The 24,208-nt window shown below is 37.1% G+C and overlaps 3 protein-coding genes across 4 annotated transcripts; 1 reads left to right on the top strand and 2 right to left on the bottom strand.

The window, feature by feature from the left end:
* The first annotated feature begins 5,604 nt into the window (after positions 1-5,604).
* On the top strand, positions 5,605-7,229 carry LOC113280936 (presenilin-like protein At2g29900). 2 transcript variants are annotated; one of them, XM_026529545.1, is made up of 2 exons: positions 5,605-6,013; positions 6,260-7,229. In XM_026529545.1, exons 1-2 carry the CDS (start codon positions 5,800-5,802, stop codon positions 7,114-7,116), a joined length of 1,071 nt encoding a protein of 356 aa, XP_026385330.1. In that variant the 5' UTR covers positions 5,605-5,799; the 3' UTR covers positions 7,117-7,229. The 2 variants fall into 2 exon arrangements, with proteins under 2 accessions (XP_026385330.1, XP_026385329.1); XM_026529544.1 differs by having other exon boundaries at positions 5,605-7,229.
* A 509-nt stretch (positions 7,230-7,738) lies between these two features.
* On the bottom strand, positions 7,739-12,426 carry LOC113278684 (ankyrin repeat and protein kinase domain-containing protein 1-like). Its single transcript, XM_026527453.1, has 11 exons — positions 12,342-12,426; positions 12,069-12,248; positions 11,540-11,671; positions 10,605-10,744; positions 10,289-10,378; positions 9,441-9,563; positions 8,918-9,070; positions 8,316-8,417; positions 8,042-8,212; positions 7,882-7,961; positions 7,739-7,775 (listed from the first exon to the last, which is right to left on the bottom strand). The coding sequence occupies exons 1-11, from the start codon at positions 12,424-12,426 to the stop codon at positions 7,739-7,741; spliced, it is 1,293 nt and encodes a 430-aa protein (XP_026383238.1).
* A 733-nt stretch (positions 12,427-13,159) lies between these two features.
* LOC113280935 (ankyrin-1-like) lies at positions 13,160-23,408 on the bottom strand. The gene is made up of 13 exons (XM_026529543.1): positions 23,395-23,408; positions 18,022-18,024; positions 17,840-17,935; positions 17,550-17,759; positions 17,053-17,184; positions 16,267-16,448; positions 16,080-16,166; positions 15,561-15,686; positions 15,058-15,210; positions 14,389-14,490; positions 13,852-14,022; positions 13,691-13,770; positions 13,160-13,583 (listed from the first exon to the last, which is right to left on the bottom strand). The coding sequence occupies exons 3-13, from the start codon at positions 17,907-17,909 to the stop codon at positions 13,526-13,528; spliced, it is 1,371 nt and encodes a 456-aa protein (XP_026385328.1). The 5' UTR covers positions 17,910-17,935; positions 18,022-18,024; positions 23,395-23,408; the 3' UTR covers positions 13,160-13,525.
* Between the last annotated feature and the right edge of the window lie 800 nt (positions 23,409-24,208).

Below are 24,208 nucleotides of genomic sequence, written 5' to 3'. Positions count from 1 at the left end.
CGCTCGCTGGTCTGATCATTGCTTATCGGATCTTCATTCAACGGCTACCAATTTCCCCCTATAAATACCTAATTTCAACTCATTACAACCCAACTTCAAATTCATTTCAACATGCATAGTGCTCGCATAACCGAAGTGGATTTTACTCCAAAGGAAGATGCTTCTCTAATTCAATGTTGAGTTTCAGTTGCAAGTGATAAAGATTTCTATTTATAGAATTTTAACTTATGGGACACTGTGTTTCAAAGGTTTACAACGTTAAGTCACGTAAATCCAAGAAGAACAAATGAGTGTCTTCAAAATCGTTATTGTTTCATCAATAACAATGTTAGAAAGTATCAGCAAATTATATGGTTGATAAAATCGGACAATCCTAGCTTGTCAAATGAAGAACTAAAAATTAGAGCTCGTACCAAATTCGCCAAAGACAATGGAAGATGGCTTAGTCATGACGAATGTTATGAACTCTACAATGTTCATGTGCAGGGATTCAAATTTTAAGTATTGTGTTATGCAATCAAGGTTAATTTTTAATAAAATGTAAAACTAGTTTCTATTTGAATATTAATATAAAAAAAAAGATCCCATTAATTTTTTTTTAAATTACATTTCAATTAAAAAAAATACATTTCAACTAAAAAAAAATTACACTTCAACTAAATTGCTTACATTTAAACTACTTATTACCTTGTCCATTTCCTCCCGGACCAAAGATCTAATTGCCCGCGTTTTCTGGATCAAGAGTGTTGTTCAACATATCAGTTAGCGAGGCGGTTTGAGACTCACTTGGTTAGTAAATTTTCCATGTGAAAATAACAAACAAATAGTGTGAAAAATATTGGTTCTTACCTCCAGAACTCCCCAAAAAGCATTAAAACTATCTTTGACACACGATGAGCAATCACCGAGGGCCATGTAAATCTCTGATAAAATCGGAGACCCCCAATCATATATTGGTGCTTTCTCTAAATCTTTTAATGCTTCAAGAAAACCAATTAACACCACTGAGCTAGCATTTGGAAATAAACATTGGCCTAGTGTCTAAAATACAAACAGACGTTCGAGCTCCTCATAATGGTCAGGGAACAAATATTGATTATGAGCTACTCTGTTTGCTTCCATTTTCATAGCATAACATTGTAAAATTATTTTCAACCCAACCATTTTTAACCCATGCGCTTTTATTTTTCTATGTGTATCATTTCCTTCTACATCATTTGAGTTTAAAGGAAGTCTTTGTTTCCATCTATCTTTTGATAACCAATTTAGTTTGTTAAATGGAAGTAAGTTCCAACACATGGAATTCCCGTTAACATGTACAAATCTACCGGTGCAACTCCTGTTAACAACAATTATTCATAATTAGAGTTTGTTGATTTTTATTTAAAAAAAATAATTTAAAATTTAAACTACTAGAAAAAACTAACTTACCGCATACAAAGTCCTTGAAAAAGAATGTGTTTGTAGTCTTCCACCATCATTCTAATATAACTTGAACTCCTTGAGTCATGTGGTTCTAGGTTGTATATGATATAGATGTTGCCAAGGATATCTTCTAACTCTCTCTTGCACAACAGGGGGAAGTTGTTGAAAAATCGTATGTAACTCACTCCACCCACCTCTTTGAGCTACCGAACTACTCGCTCCTCATGGTCATATATGTGATTGAACATACCTTTACCGGCTACTTGTTTAACGTTATTAAACTTATAATTTGTATCCAAACAAAACTTATTCCACTGGCTAGGGTACTAGTACATCCTTTGGCTCTTTTGTTTCTTTTTTTTTCTTTCTATATTTGTATAAGAAGTAAAACGAAAGATAATTGTTTAAAAAGAAGAACATAAGAGTTGAGAAGGGGAGTGTGGGAATAAATAAACAAGGTTCGGTATTTATACGCGTTAGAATGTCGTACGTTGGAGATATTGATTATAACGGCAACGACAGAGTTTCCAGCGAGCGTTATTGACAATATCGCCAGCGCTAAAGTCTTTATCTCTGGCGATATTATCAATAGCGCTCGCTAGAAACTCTATCACTCAGTGGTTTTCCAATAGTGGCGCAATTGGTTTTTCCATAGTGGCGCAATTAGTTGTCAAAACTATAAGTATTGATTTCTAGTTTACATATAGCTAAGTCTCGGATAGGATAGAAAGTGTAGTTGATCCTAGACTTCACGGCGTTCATCGATTGAAGACGAAGAACTATCAATAAGAACTTGTAGAACTTCTTAGACAAATGGTATGTGAAGACTTGAACTCATCTTTCACTTGAAAAGTCCAGTTACTCTATCTCCTTCTTGAGACACAGTCGTTTAGCTATATAGATTTCTTTTATGCACAATTGATATTTAGAGCTGAGTGTTAACTCGCTTTCATATTTCTCTAAATATGTGTTGGTAAGCTTTTAGCTTCAACCAAGTTCATCTTGCATACTTGACGAAAGTCAAAAGATGATCATATGAAAATTGCAAAGTTATGTGACTCAGAATGTTTCATGATTGATCATAATTTCGATTATCTAAAAATTTCTTTGATACTCTAGTTTGTGGTAAACAACTATTATGGTCCTATGGGAATGTTTCAGTAATTGAAAAGGAGAATAGAACATCTATTGGTTTACATAGTGTGCATACTTGCATGTGCGTAATCCATGTATGGGATCCATAGTATACATACCCGTATGCGTACCCATTGGTCTATGAAAATTCGAGTACCCAGTACAAGTACATATACGCGTACTTGCGTAAGGTATGGGTCCGAACTTTTCTGCTGGAGTTTGGTATAACTTTAGGTATGCGTACCTGCTCGCATACTGGTGAAGCCAACTCTAGTCCGTGTCATTAAGGTTTGCGTACCCGTTTTCATACCTTAATGAGATATGTTCTAATTCGGTTTTAAACATGAACTAAATTATAAGGAATGCAATCACTTGAAAACCGTGGATATAGTTATTCATGGTTGATTTATGTGAATCAACAAAAACCGATTTTGGTTCAATTGTGTCTTGTATACTTCTATGAGATATATAAATTGAATCAACTCCAAAGAACTAGTTTCATTTGAGTCATTTGAACTAGTATGTGTAGAGATGAATATGGTTGAGAAGAAAGTGCTCATGTGGTTAACTTTGGTTGACTATGAATGAACCAACAAGGTGTACATGTTTAGGTACGGTTACCCAAACCTAAATGAGGGTACATTTTAATTGTGTGTAACAAGCCAAGTTGATCTAACGGTCTAAGTATATTGGCTTGAGTTTAATCAGGTTTTCATCTAACGGTGAATATTGAATGCTTTGTTACCAAGGTAACTTAGATTGCAAACCCTGATTTGAAAACTATATAAGGGAGAAATCTAGCAACTGGGAAAACTAATCCCCACACCTCATGTGTGCTACTAGTTGTGACTAGAGTCGATTCTCCTTTAACCTTAGGTTTTTTCTCAAAACCCCGTAGGTTAACGACTTAAAGACTTCATTGGGATTGTGAAGCCCGACCCAACTATTTTCTCTGTAGTTGCGTGTTCTGATCTTGTTGTATCTATCATATAGAGTATTATCTTCTCTAAGATTTGCTCGAGGTTTTATATCTCCGATAGGAAAGATAAAAAGAAGTCACAAACAACTTCGTCCCATCGTTTGTGATTCCGCGAAATCTTGTTTCGTTTCATACAATTAAGATTATCCTGAGGTGATTGATATTATGTTAGATCACTACTCGGTCGAACTCGCAATTGTTTCTATCTCAAGCTTGTTTGTCAAGTTTATTTGTCAAAACTATAAGTCTTGATTTCTAGTCTATATATAGCTAAGTCTCGGATAGGATAGAAAGTGTGGTTGAGCCTAGACTTCACGAAGTTCATCGATTGAAGACGAAGAACTATCAAGCGGAACTTGTGGAAATTCTCCGAAAAAGGGTATGTGGAGACTTGAATTCATCTTTTTCACTTGCGTAAGCATAATCAATCCAACCTTTGGTTGTCGAGTAAATTGATTAGCACTTGAACATTGGTCTTTGGTACTGTTCAAGTTGTTTTACCTAATAATCAGGCTCACAGACTTAGTCTGTTTTATTTGCTGGTTAGTTTGTAACATAGAGATGTAAACTATTTAGATACACTTTCTTTCAAGTTTGAAGTCTGAATGTCTAGTCGATTCACTTGTAAAGTGTATTGGAGTTTGTCTGTACAACTTGCCAAACGAAAATTTTGGGATGGTTGTTAGACCCCCGCTTTTTCAAATCTCCGATAGGGAAGATTAAAAGTAGTCACAAACATCTTCGTCTCATCGTTTGTGATTTCACAATATCTTGTTTTGCTTCCGTACGATTAAGATTATTGTGAGGTGATTGATATTACTAGGTTGTTCTTCGGGAATATAAGTCCGGTGTATCAATCGGTTCATGTTCACATTGATTTATCAAAAGATGGAATAAAACTCGTAGGTATATCCGTGGGAGACATATTTATGTATTCAATATACTTTTTGGTGTGATACAGATTTGTTTATCAAAGTCTTCGGCTTTGGGTCGTAGAAAATCTTAGTTGTGGGTGAGATCAGCTAAGGGAATCAAGTGCGCAGAATCCGGCGTGGTTCAAGAAGCGTAAGGGAGCGCGACTGTACCTCGATCAGTTTGAGATTGGTTAGGGCTCAACTACATTCCAGTCCGAAGTTAACTTGTAGTAGGCTCGTGTCTGTAACGGCTAAATACAGTGTGGTGTTCAATCTGGACTAGGTCCAGGGGTTTTTATGCATTTGTGATTTCCTCGTTAACAACATTTCTAGTGTCTGTGTTATTTCTTTTCCACATTATATTTTTATATAATTGAAATATCACAGGTTGTGTGTGAGTTCAATCGTGTTCTTGAATCCGGCCTTTGGGTTGTTGATTGAATTGATTGACACTTGAACATTGGTCTTTGGTACTGTTCAAGTTGTTTTACACATTAATCAGGCTCACAGACTCTGTCTGTTTGATTTGATGATTACTCTGTAAAACAGAGATATAACTCTTGGATATACTTTTCTAAAGATTGAGTCTAACTGTCTAGTTGATTCTCTTGAAAGTATATTGGAGTTTGTCCATATATATTGCTAACGAAATATTGGGTGCGGTTGTTAGACCCCGTTTTTTCATCTTTTCGTTGGAATATGTCCCGTTTTCACTAACTTATTTGGGAATCTATCCCACAACAGAAAAAAATTAAGGAATTTATCCCGGAGAGAGAAAAACAACGTTAAATAGTTAGAATCGCACATGTGTGATGTTGTACGTTCCATTTTTACCCTAAGATCATTTATTAGGATGGTTGTGTTATTTTATTTGTACTCTATAGAGAAAGAAACCGAGAGAAACTTAAGGGATTGGCAGAAATAAATCAAAAGACCAAGAGAATGAAAGAGATAGATAGAGCGAAATAGTTTATGTGTTTTTGGTGATGATTACGTATTATTGAAGTAAGAAGAACTCAACTGATTTCTAGAAGTCAAAAATAACTTCTGAGTGCGCGTCCACTGTTAGTTACCATGTCGTCTGAGCCAAATAAGTCAACATTGCTAATGGGGTACAGGATCACTCGGGAGGAATCCTGTACCCCATTAGCAGCATTGCAAACAAGTCCCAACCAATATTCTTCTTCCCTTTTTCTTCTTTCAATCGGGTTTCCCCGAACAAATGAAGGGCAGAAGTACCCACCATTGTTAAAATAAATAAAAACACATTCTTATCAATTTCTTCAATTGAAACCCCAATTTAATCCCAAATAATCTCATTTCAATTTTTCCCAGAAAGAAAAAAAAATGGATGAAAATCGGAAAAGGTCAAGCATACTTGAAACTGTAGGAGAAGAAATGGTTAGAATCATAACCCCGGTATCCATTTGTATGTTTTTAGTTGTTCTTCTTGTTTCAATCCTTAATAATGATTCTTCCTCTTCACAAGCATCAATTTCATCTATAGCCACAATTGCTTACAATGAAGATACTTCAGATTCAGATTGGGCAAAATTCAAAGGTGCTCTCTTGAATTCACTTGTATTTGTAGCTATGATCACGATTGCCACTTTTCTATTAGTTCTTATGTTTTACTTCAGATTTACTAAATTCCTCAAATATTACATGGGTTTTTCAGCATTCATGGTTTTAGGGTTCATGGGTGGTGATATTACATTGCTATTGGTTAAAAAATTTAGAATCCCAATTGATTCTATTACATTTTTATTTGTTTTGTTCAATTTCTCTGTGGTTGGGGTGATGGCAGTTTTCATGTCAAACATGGCTATTTTGATTACACAAGGTTATTTAGTAGTTATTGGGATGTTTGTTGCTTATTGGTTTACAATGTTACCTGAATGGACTACTTGGGCACTTTTGATTGCTCTGGCTTTCTATGATCTTGCTGCGGTTTTATTACCTGGTGGACCGTTGAGGCTTTTGTTAGAACTAGCAATTTCGAGGGATGAAGATATCCCTGCATTGGTTTACGAAGCTCGGCCTGTGATAAATCATCATGAATCTGCCGCTAGACAGGGTGTACCTAGAAGGTTGTGGAAAGAAACTGGGAATTCATCAACTGTTGGAGGAAGTGGGGAAGTTGGTTCTACTTCGGATGAGAATTCTAATGCCGTAGTAAATATGGGGTCTCCGCCAAATCCAGGATCTGAGACTTTATCATCTGATACGGTGAATCGAATGGAGACAAGGCTGGTTATTTCTGAAGAGGCTATGGTTTCTGAAAGAGCAAATGAGCTAGTGGCACCATTGATTGATAGACAATTGCAGAGGACTGGACAAGGAGAAGATGTTGCAACTGAAAGTACCCCGTTTGAGGGTATTGGTTTAGGTTCATCTGGTGCAATTAAGTTAGGGCTTGGTGATTTCATCTTCTACAGTGTGTTGGTTGGTCGAGCGGCAATGTACGATTTCATGACAGTCTATGCTTGTTACCTTGCTATCATAGCTGGTCTTGGTGTTACTCTGATGCTTCTGGCGCTTTATCGGAAGGCTTTGCCAGCTCTTCCTGTGTCGATTTTGCTAGGTGTGTTGTTCTATGTCTTGACTCGGTTTTTCTTAGAAGCTTTTGTTGTAGAGTGCTCTGTTAATCTATTGATGTTCTAGAATTTGAAATCTTGTTGGTTGAGATGGTGTACAATTTCTGAACAGTGTTATGACAACAATTTCTGAACTGTATTTTATGTCCTCTAAATGAATCTCTGAACTTTCGACCATGATCTTTAGTGTAGGTTTATCATATTGTGACTTGTATATTGGATTTCTCTTATTGCTGTTTTTAAGTTGGTTTGAAACAAAGGAAAAGGTGAGTTTTTTAATGCGGCTGCGGCCAGACACTTGAAGTGACACTAGCCTGGTAATCGGCAAAATGGATAAAGTATATGTCCCTCTTCTTTTCTTAAAATGGATGAGAAAGATAAATGGATTCTGGTTCTAAATAGAACAGTTGGAAGATAAACAAGAGGAGGCAAGAACACAATAAGGTGTCACTCAAGAAAACTTTGTGAGTTCAATAAAACCACGGGGTATTCACTAATTCAATCCTGGGAAGAAAATTGGGCCTTGCATTGAAAACTAATATGAATGTGATCTTAGTGCCAAAAAAATAAAGCTCCACCTTTCAGCTTGAATTGCAGCTTTCAGTCAGCTGTTGATAGCTTTCCTGACCAGGGTCTTCCTATTTAGTAAGTTTTTCCAAAAGACATGTGGCAGATCTTCTGCTTCCTCACTACTTGGTAGAGTTCAATCTATCTTCCATAGCTTTCCTGTAAAGAAACAACAATGTTAGTATGAAGAAACTAACTAGATCCGTCAAGCTGGAAAAAAAATCATCAGGGCTCTTAATGTTGCGATTGAAGGTATCAACTTTACATGTAGGCATCTTTAAGCTCTTTGTTTCTTGGATCGAGCGTCAAACCCTTGTTAAAGGCATTGGCTGCGTCACCGTATCTCTGTGTCAAAAAATGCAGGAATAAGTTGACAAGGATATTGTTTACTGGAGAAAGTAAGGAAATAGAGTGGAGATACATACTTTTAATATATTGAGCGCAACACCTAACCTATAGTACACTTTAGGCCATTCAGGCCTTTCATTCATGCATTTAGTGGCATATTCAAGTGCATTGAACCCGTCACCCAGACGCGCATAACATGCACTCATGTTGGACAGTACTGCTGGATCCTTTGGGCAAATGTCCAAGGCCTATTTCCATTACAAACCAGACAATGTTGAATACCATGTTCAAACTACTCATAGTTTGAATACCATGCAAAAGCGTAAAGAATTACAATCCACTGGAAACTACCTCATTGAACCAATTCACTGCCATAAGATACTGCTCTTCCTGGAATGCATCTCTTCCTTTTGATTTTGCCTGATGAAATTTCTCCTTCTTATAGACTTCCCTCTGCGAAAGACTTTCCAAATTAGTATTGATGCACCAAAACTGGAAGAATTTTACAGGTCTGCCTGTCTGGTACTAACATCCAAAACTAACCGGGCATGCTAACGACACAAGCCCTGCCTGAGCCTGACCCTGGCCTGATATAGAGTGGGCCACACCCGTTGGCTAGCCTGTGTGTGTTGTTTTAGATTTGTGTACACAAATTCTGTTGTGAGAGACAGTAAATAGTCCAGGAACTACAAACTGTTTCATATACAACTTCAAAGTACATGCAGCCATCCCAAAGAGTGTGAATGAGGTTCCATTATGGAGTGAACGAGCCTAAAATTTGATGGTACCACAAGTAATTGACTAGCTGAGAAAATAACACCATAGCAAGACAAGTATGCAGTCATGAGCCATGTTATCGTGCCACACCTGCTTCGGAGAATATTATAAATGTACAAAGGAGGCAGAAAAAGCCATTTGCTAAGTTACCGTTGAAGTAAGGAAAAACTCCATACCTGCAATTTGAATGCATCAGAATGTACATGCCTTATTAGTCCGCCAATGCTCCAATCAGGATAAGTAGGAATGCGAGACGTCACAGGAAAAAGTATTTCAACAATTTGATAATTGCATCTCATAGCGGCAATTTCTAACGCTGTCAGCCCTACCTGCGATAGAACATGGGAGCGTAATTAGATAAGAAACCGAATGTCACACAGCAGGACAATTTAGTACTGAAAAACAAGCTACTTGTGTAATTCCAACACAATAAGGTTTATAAAGCAGTTGGGAAATCTTACACAGATTTTCTTTTTCCGCTTGGCGTTTACATTGATATGAAATAGACTACCAAAAATAACTATCGAAGGTATCAAACATGGGCAGAGAAGTAATGCCCAGACTAGGCAGTAGGATACAAAATTTATGATGAAGTTATGGACCTGCATAATCATCTATGTACGCAGATAGCACAAACTCGAACACAATATCAATATTTGGACAAAAATGGAGCAAGAAGCAAAGTTGATACAGCCGTACACTCTTATGATTTGGATCTGCACCAGCTTCCAGTAAGCGTGTAGTGACACCTACATATTCCTCCTTTGCTGCAAGTATAAGTGGTGTATTTCCATATGACTCAGCACTTGGGTTAGCACCTGCCTATGTATATGCAAATTGGAAGAAGTGCTTATTACATGATCCAGGACAGTAAAGCTATGAAGGAATTTAAATGTAATAGGATGTAAATTTACAAAAGCATCTGGTGTTGAAAATGCCAAGTGATAAGTATAACCCAAGTTTCCAGAATTATCACTCCCATTATTATGGTGCATAAAAGTTAGGAGGCGCTATACCAAACTTTTAGTTTTTGTTGAAAATTTCAAGATTAATTCTGAGAGCTTGAACAATGAAAATGTATAATACTACCTCCGTTTCTGGAAAAGGTACTATAACTTTTTCAAAAAATATAAGTAACAATTAGGGTGGACATCAGAGCTTCATTCGCAAAAAGCAGACAGGTTTATGGCTCGGCACAAGGTCAGCCAGAGAAATACTGTAATCGATTCACCTCATTCAGTTAGAACAACATTTGGATGACCAAATCCAAATGAACCATATAGACAAGGCTTTCTACAAGATCAAATAAGAAAGGCACAACTAATGACATGCCTCATAAGTTAAATAAATGCTATAAAGTAAGCCCTGTTAGATGCTAGTACAAAAAAGAAAATTGTGAAAATTCGCAACAACACACACATGTAAACACTATTGGTAATTGCCTCTTCTGATTTATAAAGGACATGCAGTTTTAACTTCCAAACAATGCCTCAGTCTGAGAAAACAATAAAACATCGTGCCACCAGAAGGTTTAGGAATTCTGTTACCTGCAGTAAAAGTTCCATACATTCCCATGACTCAAAAAGAATCGCCGCCATTAGTGGTCTAAGCATACCCGGACTAATGACAGCGTTAGGCTGCAAGGTAAAAGAAACTTAATTAATTTTGAGAACAATTGAATAAGCAGGTGCCATAAGGGACTCTCAAAAGAGCTAATCGTCCTAATTATTTTTTAAAAGTAAAATAAACTTCATAAAGTTACAAAAAGAGAAGGTTGGAAATGTTAAGAGTTGGAAACAAACATAAAGATCGACTACCATACAACAAACAACTGTTCAATACCAGCAGGAGAACCCAACTTACATTTGCACCGTGATCCAACAACACTTTAACAGCATCTCGATGACCATGACCAGCAGCATACTGAAGGGCAGTGCCAATCCTAGTTGCAGCCTCTACGTGAACACCCCTTGATAGCAGCAAGGTTAGTATCTTTGTATCACCTGCACAAAATACCTTCAAAATTTCGCATGCAAGCAATGCCTATCTATTTGTTCAAATAAACAAAGATGCACTGGTAGGAAGTTAAGAAACATCTTATTGCTATTCAGACTTCCTAATCTAATTCGAGGAAGTCTAGGCGCTAGACAAGTCTAGTGAGAACTGGTAATTTTCCATGTCTGCTGAACCATTGGAAGGCACTTAAAACATTTTCATGTGGACCTGAACTTGGGGCGAGAATATTTCTCAACCGCCAAATCACAGTGGCTCACTAGTGGATTGACCATCCAGCCAGGCATAGAGGTATTTTTAAACTACGACAACCTTTTAGTTGACTATGAATTAACTGATTCAACAAATTGGCCAGGGCTGTCAGGGTGGCTCACCAATAGGTCGACCATCCACCCAGGCAAGGAGGTCATCGACTATGACATCCTTTTGGTTGGCTAAGAGTTAACTGATCCAACAAATTGGCCAGGGCTTTGCCTCCTTGACAGGCAATCTAGTCTCAGCATGTAACTAGGTCTACCAGTAAATTCGAGATAATAAACGAGCAATAACAACCTAATCTACGCAACGAAGTACATCTTTTAGTGTGTTCAGATATGTGAAATTTTTAGTGCAGTCACAAGTGTTTCCATGTAGTAAATTATTAATATATAGGTGTAATATAACTAAAATCCAGCAAAGGTATAACAAAATTTTAAGGTAGGTCGACATGTTTAGATACAAAAGCAGCAATGAAGGTCTAGTATCCAACAGAAGACTGAAGTACATAGCATCTAGAGAGATAGTACCTGTCTTTGCAGCAAAATGTAAAGGAGCGTAATTCTCATTACTAGATGCATCAGCATTGGCACCCTTTTCAAGAAGATATCTAACAAGGTCCAAATGGCCTTTGAAAATTGCATGATGCAAGGGTGCGTAACCTGTAAAATAGATACAACAAGGAGAAATATCTATTTAGTGTTTACAATAGCAAATTACGAACAGTTTGAACAAAAAGATTCCCCGTCAGTATGTCTCAGACTCTCAATGGCATGATAGCTAAGTCCTAATCAAACTTCCAAACCACTAGCCTTCTATACAGTTAAAGCATAAGAAAACAAAGTGTTTGGATGTTTTCATTTCGATTGACAACTATTGTATTCACATTGACCACATTAGAGTTTTCCCAACAGAAATAACTAACAAAAAAATCAGTCCCAAAGGAAGAAATTAAAAATCATTCTAACCCTAAAAGAGTATATGATTCCTCAAACCAGACAAAATCTCTAAGTATTTTAATGGTTAAAAAAAAAGAGAGATATAAATTATAAATATTACCATCTCCATCCTTGAAATCCACATCAAGTTTCAACGTCTCAACCAAGTATTTGCAAACGTTTAAACTTCCTCCTGCAGCAGCAGCATGAAGAAGAGAATCACCGACGGCTTCATCTACAAGCTCTCGAATCGCTTTCCCTACTTCAATCCCTTCAGCTTTAGCATGATCCAAAGCCAACCCTAATACAAAACCAAACAAAAATCAAAAAGGATAAATAAAAAAATAAGAAAAGATATACACTGTCTTTTTCTTTTTTCTTTTTTTTTTCTTACTCTTGAAGCGATTGAGTTTCCCAGTATAAGCAGCATCAAACAACTCAAAATGAAGCATTATCGGTGAATATCCTTGTCTATCCATAGCTTGTCAGAATCAAAATCAAGATCAAATCAAAATGAAACTAAAGAGTTTTCACAGAAAAATGAAGAGAGCTCTCGGTTTTAGGGTTCAGAAGGGTTTCCTTTGAGGTGTCTTTTGGAGATCAGAGATGGGGGTTGGGAATAGTGTGGGTTTAGAGGATTTTTTTGTTTCTTTTTTTGGGAATAAAAAAATGCGCGCGGAAATGACATTTACGACTTAGAAGTAGTTGACGACTATCTAACCGTCATGAAAATGGGACCAATGGGATCCATGCGAAAGCTCCGATTCCAGTACTCACTCCATAATAATCCATATTTAACTTCGATCAGCAGTTCGGTTAGAATTCCTAGCGGGGGGATGTAAAAGATGTTAAAAAAAAAAACTATTCAAATTTGGCTTTCGCTTAACAAGCACCGAAAAAAAGAGAGAGTTTGTTTGTTTCTGTTCTCATCTACTTGATGGGTTTTGTCTCCCGTTTTGTTTCTGCACCAAGAAAGTAACGAAGAAGAGTTGCACACTTGCACTACGTTAGTAGATGAGATCAAGGGTTAGGACATGTACATTCCTTTTATGTTCACGCATTGATAGTTCGTTCGTTCATTTATCCACCCTCCAGACTAGTGATTTGTCAAGAGTAAATCAAGGGGTGTAAAATATCTGGCGTGTAGAGGGTAGAGATGCCACAAATTGGCTTTACTCTCCAGGCTTGGGATGATAACAATTAACAATGACGTAGCTTGGTAACCTTAAACAGTATGGTAAGTATTATCCAGCAAGCCCCAAAAAATAGAGCCCAATCTGATAAATTACAGAACAATACTATTCAAAGCAACAGTTGCTAGAAAACTAAAAATTAAAAAGCATACAATAGTGACTTCTCAGAAGTCAAAAGATAACCAATCCATCGGTACAGTCTTCTGGCTAGATTGATAATTTGGGGCTAGTTTGATCAAAATAACACCTCCGGTAATAACATGCCTCAAATGGACAAAATACTACACAATTCAGTTACCAACAAATGTCTTTAGAATACTTCATTTACAGTATCCGTTCCCTAGTGAGTACAGCTTTTCGTTGTTTTAATTCTTTCATATCCACATTACTTAGCATTATCTTCTTCCACTTTGAGAGCGTTCATTTTATTTTCGATAGCTTTCCTGTCAAGAGACAAAACAATATCAGTATAAAGAAACAAACTAGATCCTTAAAGCTGAAAAAATTGCATCAGGGTTCTCAATATTGGAAGTGAAAGTATCAACTTTACATGTACGCATCTTTGAGCTCTTTGTTTCTCGGATCAAGTGTCAAACCCTTGTTAAAGGCATCTGCTGCCTCACCGTACATCTGTGACAATAAATGCAGCAAAAAGTTGAAAATGGATGTAGTTTACTGGACAGAGTAAGAAAATGAAGAGAAGATACGTACTTTCTGTACATTGCATGCGACACCGAACCTATAGTGTGCCTTAGGCCATTCAGGCCTTTCAGAACCGCATTTCATAGCATAGTCAAGTGCTAAAATTCCTTCACCCGCACGCGCATAACAGGCGCTCAGGTTGGATAGTACTGCTGGATCTTTTGGGGAAATCTCCAAAGCCTATTTCCATTACAACAAAGACAAAATCAACTTAAGAGGAATGTCAACTCAGTTTATCAAAAGTATTCCTGTAAAAAGTGAGTCTAGAGCAATTTGTAATACAACTGATAATGTGCTAATACAATTATAATGGTACATCGGCGGATAGTACCAGAAAACCAAATATGTTCAGTTGTCAAAACCAACCAAAAGAACTAGTTTAAGTTTTCATGTAAAATTTGAGACCATAAAAAGACCAAAGAAAAGCTGGGGTGCTGATCTCCAAGAGAACTTATATGCTATATGGAGTTCAGTTCAGTAACCATTATGGATATCTAAGGATCACTACACGCGCAACCGTAAAGAACTCCATCGATTGAAACATACCTCTTCGTACCAATGTGCTGCCATATGATAGTGCTCTCCCTGGAAGGCATCCCTTCCTTTTGACTTTGCCTGACGAAATTTCTCCATCTCATGGGCTTTCCTCTGCCAATAATTTTCCAAATTCGTAGATAAAATCAGATCAAAATTACCAATGGCGCATTCGGAGTTCTAAATTAGTGGTGAATGCATATAAGAATAAGATAAGCGAGATAGTAGAAATTAGTATTGGCACACCATAACAGGATGCGTCAAACAAGTCCGCCTATCTAGTAACAGCCACAGCCGACATGGCATGCTAACAACTCAAATACGCGCAGCCTGAGCCATTGGCTAGCCTGTGTGCATGAGTTATAAATAATTCTCTTGTGAGAGACAGTAAATAATCCTGGAACTACAATGTTTCATTTTCGACTTCAAAATATATGTAGCCATCTCAAAGACCGTGAATGGCATTCCAATATTGGGTGAACAAGCCAAAAACTCGACAGCATGCTCCACAGGTAAATTAACTAATTGAGAAAATTACACCATAGCATGTGGTCATCACTAATTAAGAAAATAACTAATTGTAAAAAGGAGCCAGAAGACCCATTTGCACGCTGTCGTGAACGTAAGGACAAGAAGCCAAGTCAGACAAAACATCAGGCAAGAATGATATAAACTCCATACCTGCATTTTGTTTGCATCAGAATATAAATGACTCAATAGTCCGGCAATGCTCCAATCGGGATATGTTGGAATGCGAGAAGTCACAGGAAAAAGAACCCCAACACTTTGATGATTGCAGAGAACAGCGGCCATTTCTAATGCTGTCAGCCCTGCCTGTGATGGAAAACAGAAACAAAATTAGATAAGAAACTGAATGCCACACCACATGACATTTTAATACTGAACATACAGGTTATTTGAAGTTCTGATGCAATAAGGTTTATTGCAGTTGGGAAATCTTAGGAGGTTTTTTCTTTCTACGGTAGGCGTGAAATAGACTATGTACATAAACTATCAAAGGTATAGGCCAATAAATGATGCCCAGAGTAGTCATTATTTGGGAAAACAATTTATAAAGAACTTCTATGGACCTGCATAATGATCTGTGTGCAGATAACATACTCTCACATGATATCAAAATTTGGACAAAAATGGAGCAAGAAGCAAAGTTAATAAATCCATACATTCATCTTATAGTTTGGATCTGCACCAGCTTCAAGTAAGCGCATGACGACATCTGTGCGTCCATCCCTTGCTGCAGCTATCAGGGGTGTAGTTCCACATGACACAGCATTTGGGTCAGCGCCTGCCTATATATATATGCAAATTGGTGGACGTTATAAACATGCTCCAAGATAGAACTGCTATGAAAGTCTATATTACATCTTCCATAAGATTAAAGGATGTAAATTTACAGAAGCATGTCGTTTCGCAAATGCCAAGTGATAACCTCCAGAAATACCACTCCCGTTTTAAAAACAATATAAAAAAAACAAATGCTATGAAGTAAACCCTGTTAGACGACAGTCAAAGAAGAAAAAAGCGAAATCCCTATCAAGTTTTGAATGACTTTCTAGTCAGATCCTTCCTCCGTTTCGGATATGAAGTCTCATCCGAAGCTTTAGTTACAACTTTCAAAACATGCCTTAGTCTGATTAAACAAAAAAAGGTTGTTCCACTAGAAGGTTTAGTAGTTTTGTTACCTGTAGTAAAAGTTCCACAGATTCCCATGACTTGGCATAAATTGCCAAAATGAGCGGCCTATGCAGACTCGGACTGGCAACATTAGGCTGCAACGTAAAAGAAAATCAATAAATCCGGTTTGACATCAATTGAAAAAGCTGACATTCTATGGACATGTTAGATTTTCTTCTTGATCGACCGCCTTACAGACGAACAACTACTCAATACCAGCAGAAGAACCCAACCCACATTTGCACCGTGATCCAACAACATCTTAACAGCATTTTGATGACCCAATTGAGCAGCCATCTCAAGTGCAGTGCCAACCCTATTTGCAACATCTAGGTGTACACCCTTAGAAAGTAACGAGGCTATTATCTTTGTATCACCTGCACATGGTATCTCATAGGAATCACATGCCAATTATTTGCTCAAATAAATCAAAAAAATTACTAGTAGGAAGTTAAAAAACATCTTATTGCCATTCTAACTTTAGAACCAGAAGTCTATGCTCTATACAGAGTATCTTGCCATGTCTGATGAAGCATCGGAAAGCATTATAATATTTTTACGTTAACTTGAACATCTAAAAGATCAAATCAAGATGGCCAAATCAAGATGGCTCGTTACTAGGCCAACCATCCAGCCAGGCAAAAAGGTCATTTTCAACTATCGCATCCTTCTGGTTGACTATGAGATAACTGGTCTGACTGATCCTACAAATTTGCCAAGGCTATGCATCCTTAACAGGTAATCTGATCCTAGCATGTAGCTAGGTCTACTAGTAACTTACAGATCACATACTAGCACTAGTTACCTAATTGATGCAATGACAGGCATCCTAAAACTATTATTAGGTGTAATGTGTAAACGCTATTAATATCCATATAAAGGTATAACAAAATCTTAAGGCGGGTCGACATGTTTGGAATTTAAAGCAGCAAAGAAGGGTATCTAACGAAAGACTGAAAGTACCATCTAGAGAGCGAGTACCTGACTTTACAGCAATTTGTAAAGGAGTGTAGTTCGTATCATCTGGCGCATCAGCATTGGCACCCTTTTCAAGAAGATATCTAACTGTGTCTAAATGCCCCTTTTCAATTGCTCGACACAAGGGTGTGTAACCTGTAAAATAGATACAAAAAAGGGACATAACTGTTTAGTATTTACAGTAGCAATTATGAACAGTACAAATGAAGATGCATCCTCGTCAGTGACAAGACATACTAGGTAGGTCTTAAACATACTTTGAACCACTACCCATCTCTACAGTAAGCATAAGAAAACAAAGTATTTCTTTCGATTTACAGCAATCGTATTCACATTTTGTGGCAACTTAAGTACAATTCTAATCCTACTTCCACTTTAAAGTAACATGCATCAGGAATGATCAATCAAAGCCAACCGTAAAAAAACAAGAATATGATTCCTGAATCGAGACAAAATCTCTTAGTATTCTAATTTGTTAATAAAGAGATATATATACATACCCTTTCCATCTATGGCATCCACATCAACCTTCAAACTGTCAAGCAAGTACTTGCAAACGTTCAAACTTCCTCCTTCAGCAGCAAAATGAAGACATCCTCTTCCTCCTTCATCGAAAATCTTTCCTAATCCTTTTCCTCCAACATCTACAAGCTTTCCAATTGCTTTTCCTACTTCAATTCCTTGAGCTTCAGCATGTTTCAAAGCCAACCCTAAAAAAAACAACCACACTAAAAATTAATAAAATAGAAAGAAAAAATAAATAAAAAGAGACATGTAGAGTTTTTCTTACTCTTGAATCGACTGAGATTTCCAGTGTAAGCAGTCTTAAACAACTCAGAACGGAAAATCCCCTGATCCATAGCTTGTAAAAACTTTGATTTTCGAACTGTAAATGAAATGGAAAAATCAAAACAAAACCAAGATTTTTGAACTGTAAGAGGAAGAGGAAAAGCTTTCCGCAACAACACGAACCTTCTTCAGAGCTCTGGATTTTAGGTTTTTAGGGTTTCACTGTTCACTGAGAGCGGAGACGAGATGGAGAAAAGTAGTGTTTCTAGCTGCTTTTATGATCTTTTGCTTTTTGTTCTTGGGAACGAAAAAGTGAAGCGCGCGGGGAAGTGACATTACGACTCAGTGGAAAGTGCGTAACTACTACTCACCACGGCGTTACTTCACTATCACTCTCTGATTAAATCGGCCCCTTCATTTTGAGTACGATACTTCTGAACGTATCGGGCGTAAATACCGTAAAATCTACCGTGATACCAACAGTTTTTTTGACTGTTGGAGGTGGAAAATTCCGGAAAGAATTTCCAAATCAGAAATTCTCGTCGGACCCTAAGATAATTTCTAACAAGTTGGTTAGGATAAGAAAAGGCAATTGATGTAATCTTAAGGGAATTAGAAGTCATCTAGTTCTAAGAAAAGGAAAGACATGTAATAAGGTAATAGGACTAGGAAAGGAATTCATAGTTCTATATATATGATCACCAAAGTTGTGGTTGGTCATATGAGCAAGATTAGAGCTTGTGTTTAGTTTTGAGAGATTTTCTAAACATCAATAAAGAGAGTTGTCTTTATATAAGCTAAGTTTCATCTTGCAGTTGCCATTAATTGGTATCAGAGTTTGTTTCTGAGCCATGGAAAACGAAACCACCATTGTGGGTGCAAAAAAGTTCACGCCACCATCAATACAAGTTCCAATCCTCAACGCCACAAACTACACAGTATGGGCCATGAGAATGAAGGTACTGATGAAAATCTACAAAGTTTGGGAAACAATTGATCCTGGTACATTGGACCCAGACAAAAACAATGTTGCCATTGGATTACTCTTTCAAGCAATACCAGAATGTCTTGTTCTACAAGTTGGTGAACAGGAAACTTCAAAGAAAATTTGGGATGCAATAAAGGCACGTAATCTCGGAGCTGATCGAGTTAAAGAAGCCCGCCTGCAAACCTTAATGTCTGAATTTGAAAGAGTGAAGATGAAAGACACTGATACTATTGATAGCTTTGCAGGAAAGCTATCAGAGATAGCCTCAAAAGCTGCGTCACTTGGACAATCCATTGATGAAGATAAACTGGTAAATAAGTTTCTCAATAGTTTACCAAGATCCAAGTATATTCATATCTTAGCTTCTCTCGAACAAGTCTTAGATTTAAAGAAGACTAGCTATGAAGATATAATTGGAAGATTGAAAGCATATGAAGAGAGAATCCTTGATGAAGAAAACAATGGAGAAACTCAAGGCAAACTCTTGTACACAAAATCTTACCAACAAAACTCTGCGACAAGAGGAAGAGGTCGTGGAAGAGGTGGTAGAGTAAACAGAGGCCGAGGAAGGGGAGGAAGGTTTAACTCACAAGATAGAACAACAAGTCAGAATGATCAAAACCAAGGGAAAGAAAAGAAGGATAGATCAAACATTATTTGTTACAGATGTGATAAACCAGGACACTTTTCCTCTGTATGCCCTGAAAGAATACAAAAGATGGAAGAAGCAAACAAGAATGAAACAAGGGAAGCAGATACAGCTCTTTTCATGCACGAAGTTGTATTATTAAACGAAGGGAAACTAATACCAAAGAACTGCGAATCAAAGGATGAAGAAGAAGGAATATGGTATTTAGATAATGGGGCCAGCAATCACATGACTGGTAAGAAACACTACTTTTCTGAACTCAATGAGAAAATCAAAGGACAAGTGAAGTTTGGGGATGGATCTTCTGTAGAAATTGAAGGGAAAGGATCAATTCTATTTCAGAGCAAGACCGGAGAACAGAAGCTTGTCACAAACATCTACTTCATCCCAAACTTACAAAGCAACATTCTAAATTTAGGACAAGCTACAGAAGTTGGATGTGATGTTAGAATGCAACAAGATTATCTAACAGTTCATGACCCAAGTGGAAGACTTTTAGTTAGAGTCTCACGCTCACAGAATAGACTCTACAAGATAAATCTCATGATTGGAAGGCCATTGTGTCTGAATATGAGACTGGAAGATCAGACATGGAAGTGGCATGCAAGGTTAGGACACATAAGTTTCAGAACCTTAAAAACTATGTCTCAGAACAAGATGGTTCGAGGGATACCACAGATAAATGATGAATCAAGGATCTGTGAATCATGTTTAGTTGGGAAACAAACGCGCCAAGGTTTTTCAAAAGCAACAACATTCAGAGCCTCAAAGCCATTAGAGCTTCTTCATGCTGATTTATGTGGTCTTATTACACCACAAACCCTTGCAAATAACAAATACATATTTGTTATTATAGATGACTTCTCAAGATATATGTGGTCTATTCTTATGAAAGAAAAGAGTGAAGCATTTGACAGATTCAAAGCTTTCAGAAATCTGATAGAAAAATAGTTAAAAGAGGAGGTCAAAATGCTTAGAACTGATAGAGGAGGAAAGTTCACTTCCTTAGAGTTCAACAAGTTCTGTGAGTCAAATGGAAACAAAAGGCAACTCACATCACCATATACACCACTGGAGTGGTAGAGAGAAGAAATCGAACTCTAATGGAGATGACGAGAAGTTCATTAAAAGCTATGATGGTACCTAATTATCTATGGGGAGAAGCTGTACGAAACTCCACATACCTAATAAACAGGATACCTACGAAAGCTCTTAACAACATGACTCCATACGAAAGTTTGCGCAAGAGAAAACCAAACCTAGACCACTTAAGAGTGTTTGGTTGCAAAGCATACGCAAAAGTTGATTCTGCAACTCTTAAGAAACTGGATGATCGATCTCAGACTCTTGTGCATTTAGGAATTGAGACTGGATCCAAAGCTTACAGATTATTCAATCCAACAACGAAAAGAGTAATAGTGAGTCGAGATGTGGTATTCGATGAAAAATCAAACTGGAACTGGAAAGAAACTAATGATGGACCAAGTAGGGATCCAGGAATGTTTCACATGAGATGGGGTCAAGTAATTGATGAAGGCGAAGGACCCATAATCATCAATACCAATGGAAACAATGATGTTAATCAAGAAGAAGAAGAGAATAATGAAAACACTGAGAATAACGAAGAAGTAGAAGAATAAGAAGAAGAAGAAGAAGAAGAAGAGATCTATGAAATAACTCAACCCATTCTACTGCGAAAATCAACAAGACAGATACAAAAGCCACGGTATCTGGAGGATTATGTTCTTCAAGCTGCAGAAGAATGTGAGATTATGCTACTTTCTGTTAATGATGAACCAAGGAATTTTCAGGAAGCAAAGGTCTCGACTAAATGGACACAAGCATGTAGAGAAGAAATCATTTCAATCAACAGAAACAAGACTTGGTTTCTAGTTGATAAGCCAGGTGGGGTAAAAGTGATTGGCCTCAAGTGGATCTTCAAGGTTAAAAGAAATGCTGATGGAACTATTAACAAATATAAGGCAAGACTTGTAGCTAAGGGATACGTTCAAGAATCAGGCATAGACTTTGATGAAGTTTTCGCACCAGTTGCTAGAATTGAAACAATACGCTTATTAATTGCAGAGGCAGCATCAAACTCATGGGAAATTCACCACTTAGACGTTAAGACAGCATTCTTACATGGTGAATTGCGAGAAGATATGTATGTTGAACAACCAGAAGGTTTTGAAGTAAAAGGACAAGAGCATAAGGTTTATAAGTTATCAAAAGCTCTATATGGTCTAAGACAAGCTCCTCGACCCTGGAATACAAAGTTAGATCAAATCTTAAGAGAAAACAGATTTGTTAAGTGCTCTAAAGAAACATCAGTATACAGAAGAGAAGAAAAGGGAACGCTTCTTGTGATTGCAGTCTATGCAGATGATCTATTTTTGACTGGCAACTCCCTTAAGGTGATCAATGAGTTCAAGAGAGAAATGTCATCAAAGTTTGAGATGTCAGTCCTCGGAAAACTCACTTATTACCTTGGCATAGAAGTCCATCAAGGAGTAGATGGGATTCAGATTAAACAAGAAGCTTATGCAAGGAGAATTCTGAAAGAAGCAGGACTTGAAACTTGTAAGCCAACAAGAATTCCAATGGAATTTGGACGGAAAATTTCAAAAGCATAAGAGGAGCATGAGATTGATCCAACGAGTTATAGAAGAAATGTTGGATGCCTAAGATACTTATTACACAGAAGACCAGATTTGGCTTTCTCTGTGGGAGTAGCAAGCCGTTATATACAGAGTCCACGCAAGTCTCATGGTGATGTAATAAAGCAGATATTGAGATATCTAAGAGGAACAATCAGCTGCGGATTGAAGTATGGTCGAGGAGGATCAAAAGGAATTGTTGGGTATAGTGACAGCAGTCATAATATTGACCAAGATGATGGAAAAGGTACAACTGGTCATATATTTTATCTAGGTGAATCACCTATTACATGGTGTTCACAGAAGCAAGACACTGTTGCCCTCTCATACTGTGAAGCTGAGTTTATGGCCGCAACAGAAGCAGCTAAACAATCAATATGGCTTCAATAACTGTTGGGTGAAATCAAAGGAAGAGAACCTGAAAAATTTCTCATCAAGATTGATAATAAGTCTGCAATTGCACTCACTAAAAATCCAGTGTTTCATGGGAAGACGAAACACATTCACAAAAGGTATCATTTCATACGAGAATGTATCGAGAAGGAGATCATACCAGGAACTGAGCAGAAAGCAGATATATTGACAAAGACATTAACTCGGATCAAGTTTGAAGAAATGAGACAACTGATTGGAGTACAAGATATGTCACGGGTAAGGTTGAAGCTTAATGGGGAGAATGTTGGTTAAACTTCAACATTAAGCCTAAGATAATCTCTAACAAGTTGGTTAGGATAAGAAAAGGCAATTGATGTAATCCTAAGGGAATTAGAAGTCATCTAGTTCTAAGAAAAGGAAATACATGTAATAAGGTAATAGGACTAGGAAAAGGAATTCATAGTTCTATATATATATGATCACCAAAGTTGTGGTTGATCATATGAGCAAGATTAGAGCTTGTGTTTAGTTTTGAGAGATTTTCTAAACATCAATAAAGAGAGTTGTCTTTATACAAGCTAAGTTTCATCTTGCAGTTGCCATTACAACATGTTTCAAAGCCAACTCTAAAAAAACAACCACACAAAAATTAAATAAAATAGAAAGAAAAATAAGAGGAATGGAGACATGTAGAGTTTTTCTTACTCTTGAAGCGACCGAGATTTCCAGTGTAAGCAGTCTTAAACAACTCAGAACGGGAAATCCTCTGATCCCTAGCTTGTAAAAACTTGGATTATTGAACTGTAAATGAAATGGAAAAATTAAAAAAAAAAAACCAAGATTAAAAACTAAGAGGAAGAGGAAAAGCTTTCCTCGACAACATGAACCTTCAGAGCTCTGGATTTTAATTTTTTAGGGTTTCACTGAGAGCGGAGACGAGATGGGGAAAGTATCATTTCTAGCTGCTTTTTATGATGATTTAATGGATCTTGGCTTTTTTTTTTGTCATTTTTTTTCGTGGGAACTAAGGAAAAGAAAAAGTGGGCGGGCAAGTGACTTTAACACAGTGGCAGGTGCGTAATTATTACGCACCACGTCGTTAGTTAACTATTCCTCTCCGATTAAATCGGTTGTTTCCTATGAAGGTTATTATTGGGGCGTCACATTCCTTTAGAGGGGCGTCACCTAATAAGATAAAAACGGGTCACCCATAAGCAATATCAAAAACCCCTTATCTCAAATAATTTTATAATGACCAAACAATCCTTGTTCTGTTAATTTTAATTTAGCGTAATTATTATCTAATCTAATTAGATTAAGAAGATGAATTTTGTTATATACTTGTGAATTCTGGGACAAGGTTTTTGTGGGAAGAAAAACTAGAAAAACGAAAACTTTTGGAGATTTTTTTCAAAACCTAGATTTTTTGATTCACTCAACCAAAATGGATGAAACAAGTTGCCAATTCGAGGTGGGTGAATCTTTGTATGATAGAGAGAACAAGTTTTACATTCCTCATGTTGGAGACCAAGTGATTGATGATTTTTTAGATGGTAGAGAGGGTTTAACACAAAGTGATGATGAATCTCCACCAATTGAAGAAATAAATCAACAAAGTGAAGAATCAGCGGTTGAAAATCAACAGGTACACCTCTAAACTATCTCCCATGAATTCAATTTCGCTCAAAACTAGTTAAGTAC

The sequence above is a fragment of the Papaver somniferum genome, chromosome 5, assembly GCF_003573695.1.
Source record: "Papaver somniferum cultivar HN1 chromosome 5, ASM357369v1, whole genome shotgun sequence".
NCBI lineage: Eukaryota > Viridiplantae > Streptophyta > Magnoliopsida > Ranunculales > Papaveraceae > Papaver > Papaver somniferum.
Note: the sequence above shows the minus strand (reverse complement) of the source record. Positions and strands in the feature narration are given on the sequence as shown.

Bases quoted from the DNA above. Each gene is read 5' to 3' on its own strand.
- LOC113280936 (XM_026529544.1), top strand. From the start codon at position 5,800: ATGGATGAAAATCGGAAAAGGTCAAGCATACTTGAAACTGTAGGAGAA.
- LOC113278684 (XM_026527453.1), bottom strand. From the start codon at position 12,426: ATGGATAGACAAGGATATTCACCGATAATGCTTCATTTTGAGTTGTTT. The intron at 12,249-12,341 runs GTAAGAAAAAAA...GTTTTGTATTAG, and splicing joins GAAACTCAATCGCTTCAAGA to GGTTGGCTTTGGATCATGCT. The intron at 7,776-7,881 runs GTAAAGTTGATA...GTTTCTTTACAG, and splicing joins GAGCTTAAAGATGCCTACAT to GAAAGCTATGGAAGATAGAT.
- LOC113280935 (XM_026529543.1), bottom strand. From the start codon at position 17,909: ATGGATCAGGGGATTTTCCGTTCTGAGTTGTTTAAGACTGCTTACACT. The intron at 17,760-17,839 runs GTAAGAAAAACT...TGTTTTTTTTAG, and splicing joins AAATCTCAGTCGATTCAAGA to GGTTGGCTTTGAAACATGCT. The intron at 13,584-13,690 runs GTAAAGTTGATA...GTCTCTTGACAG, and splicing joins GAGCTCAAAGATGCGTACAT to GAAAGCTATCGAAAATAAAA.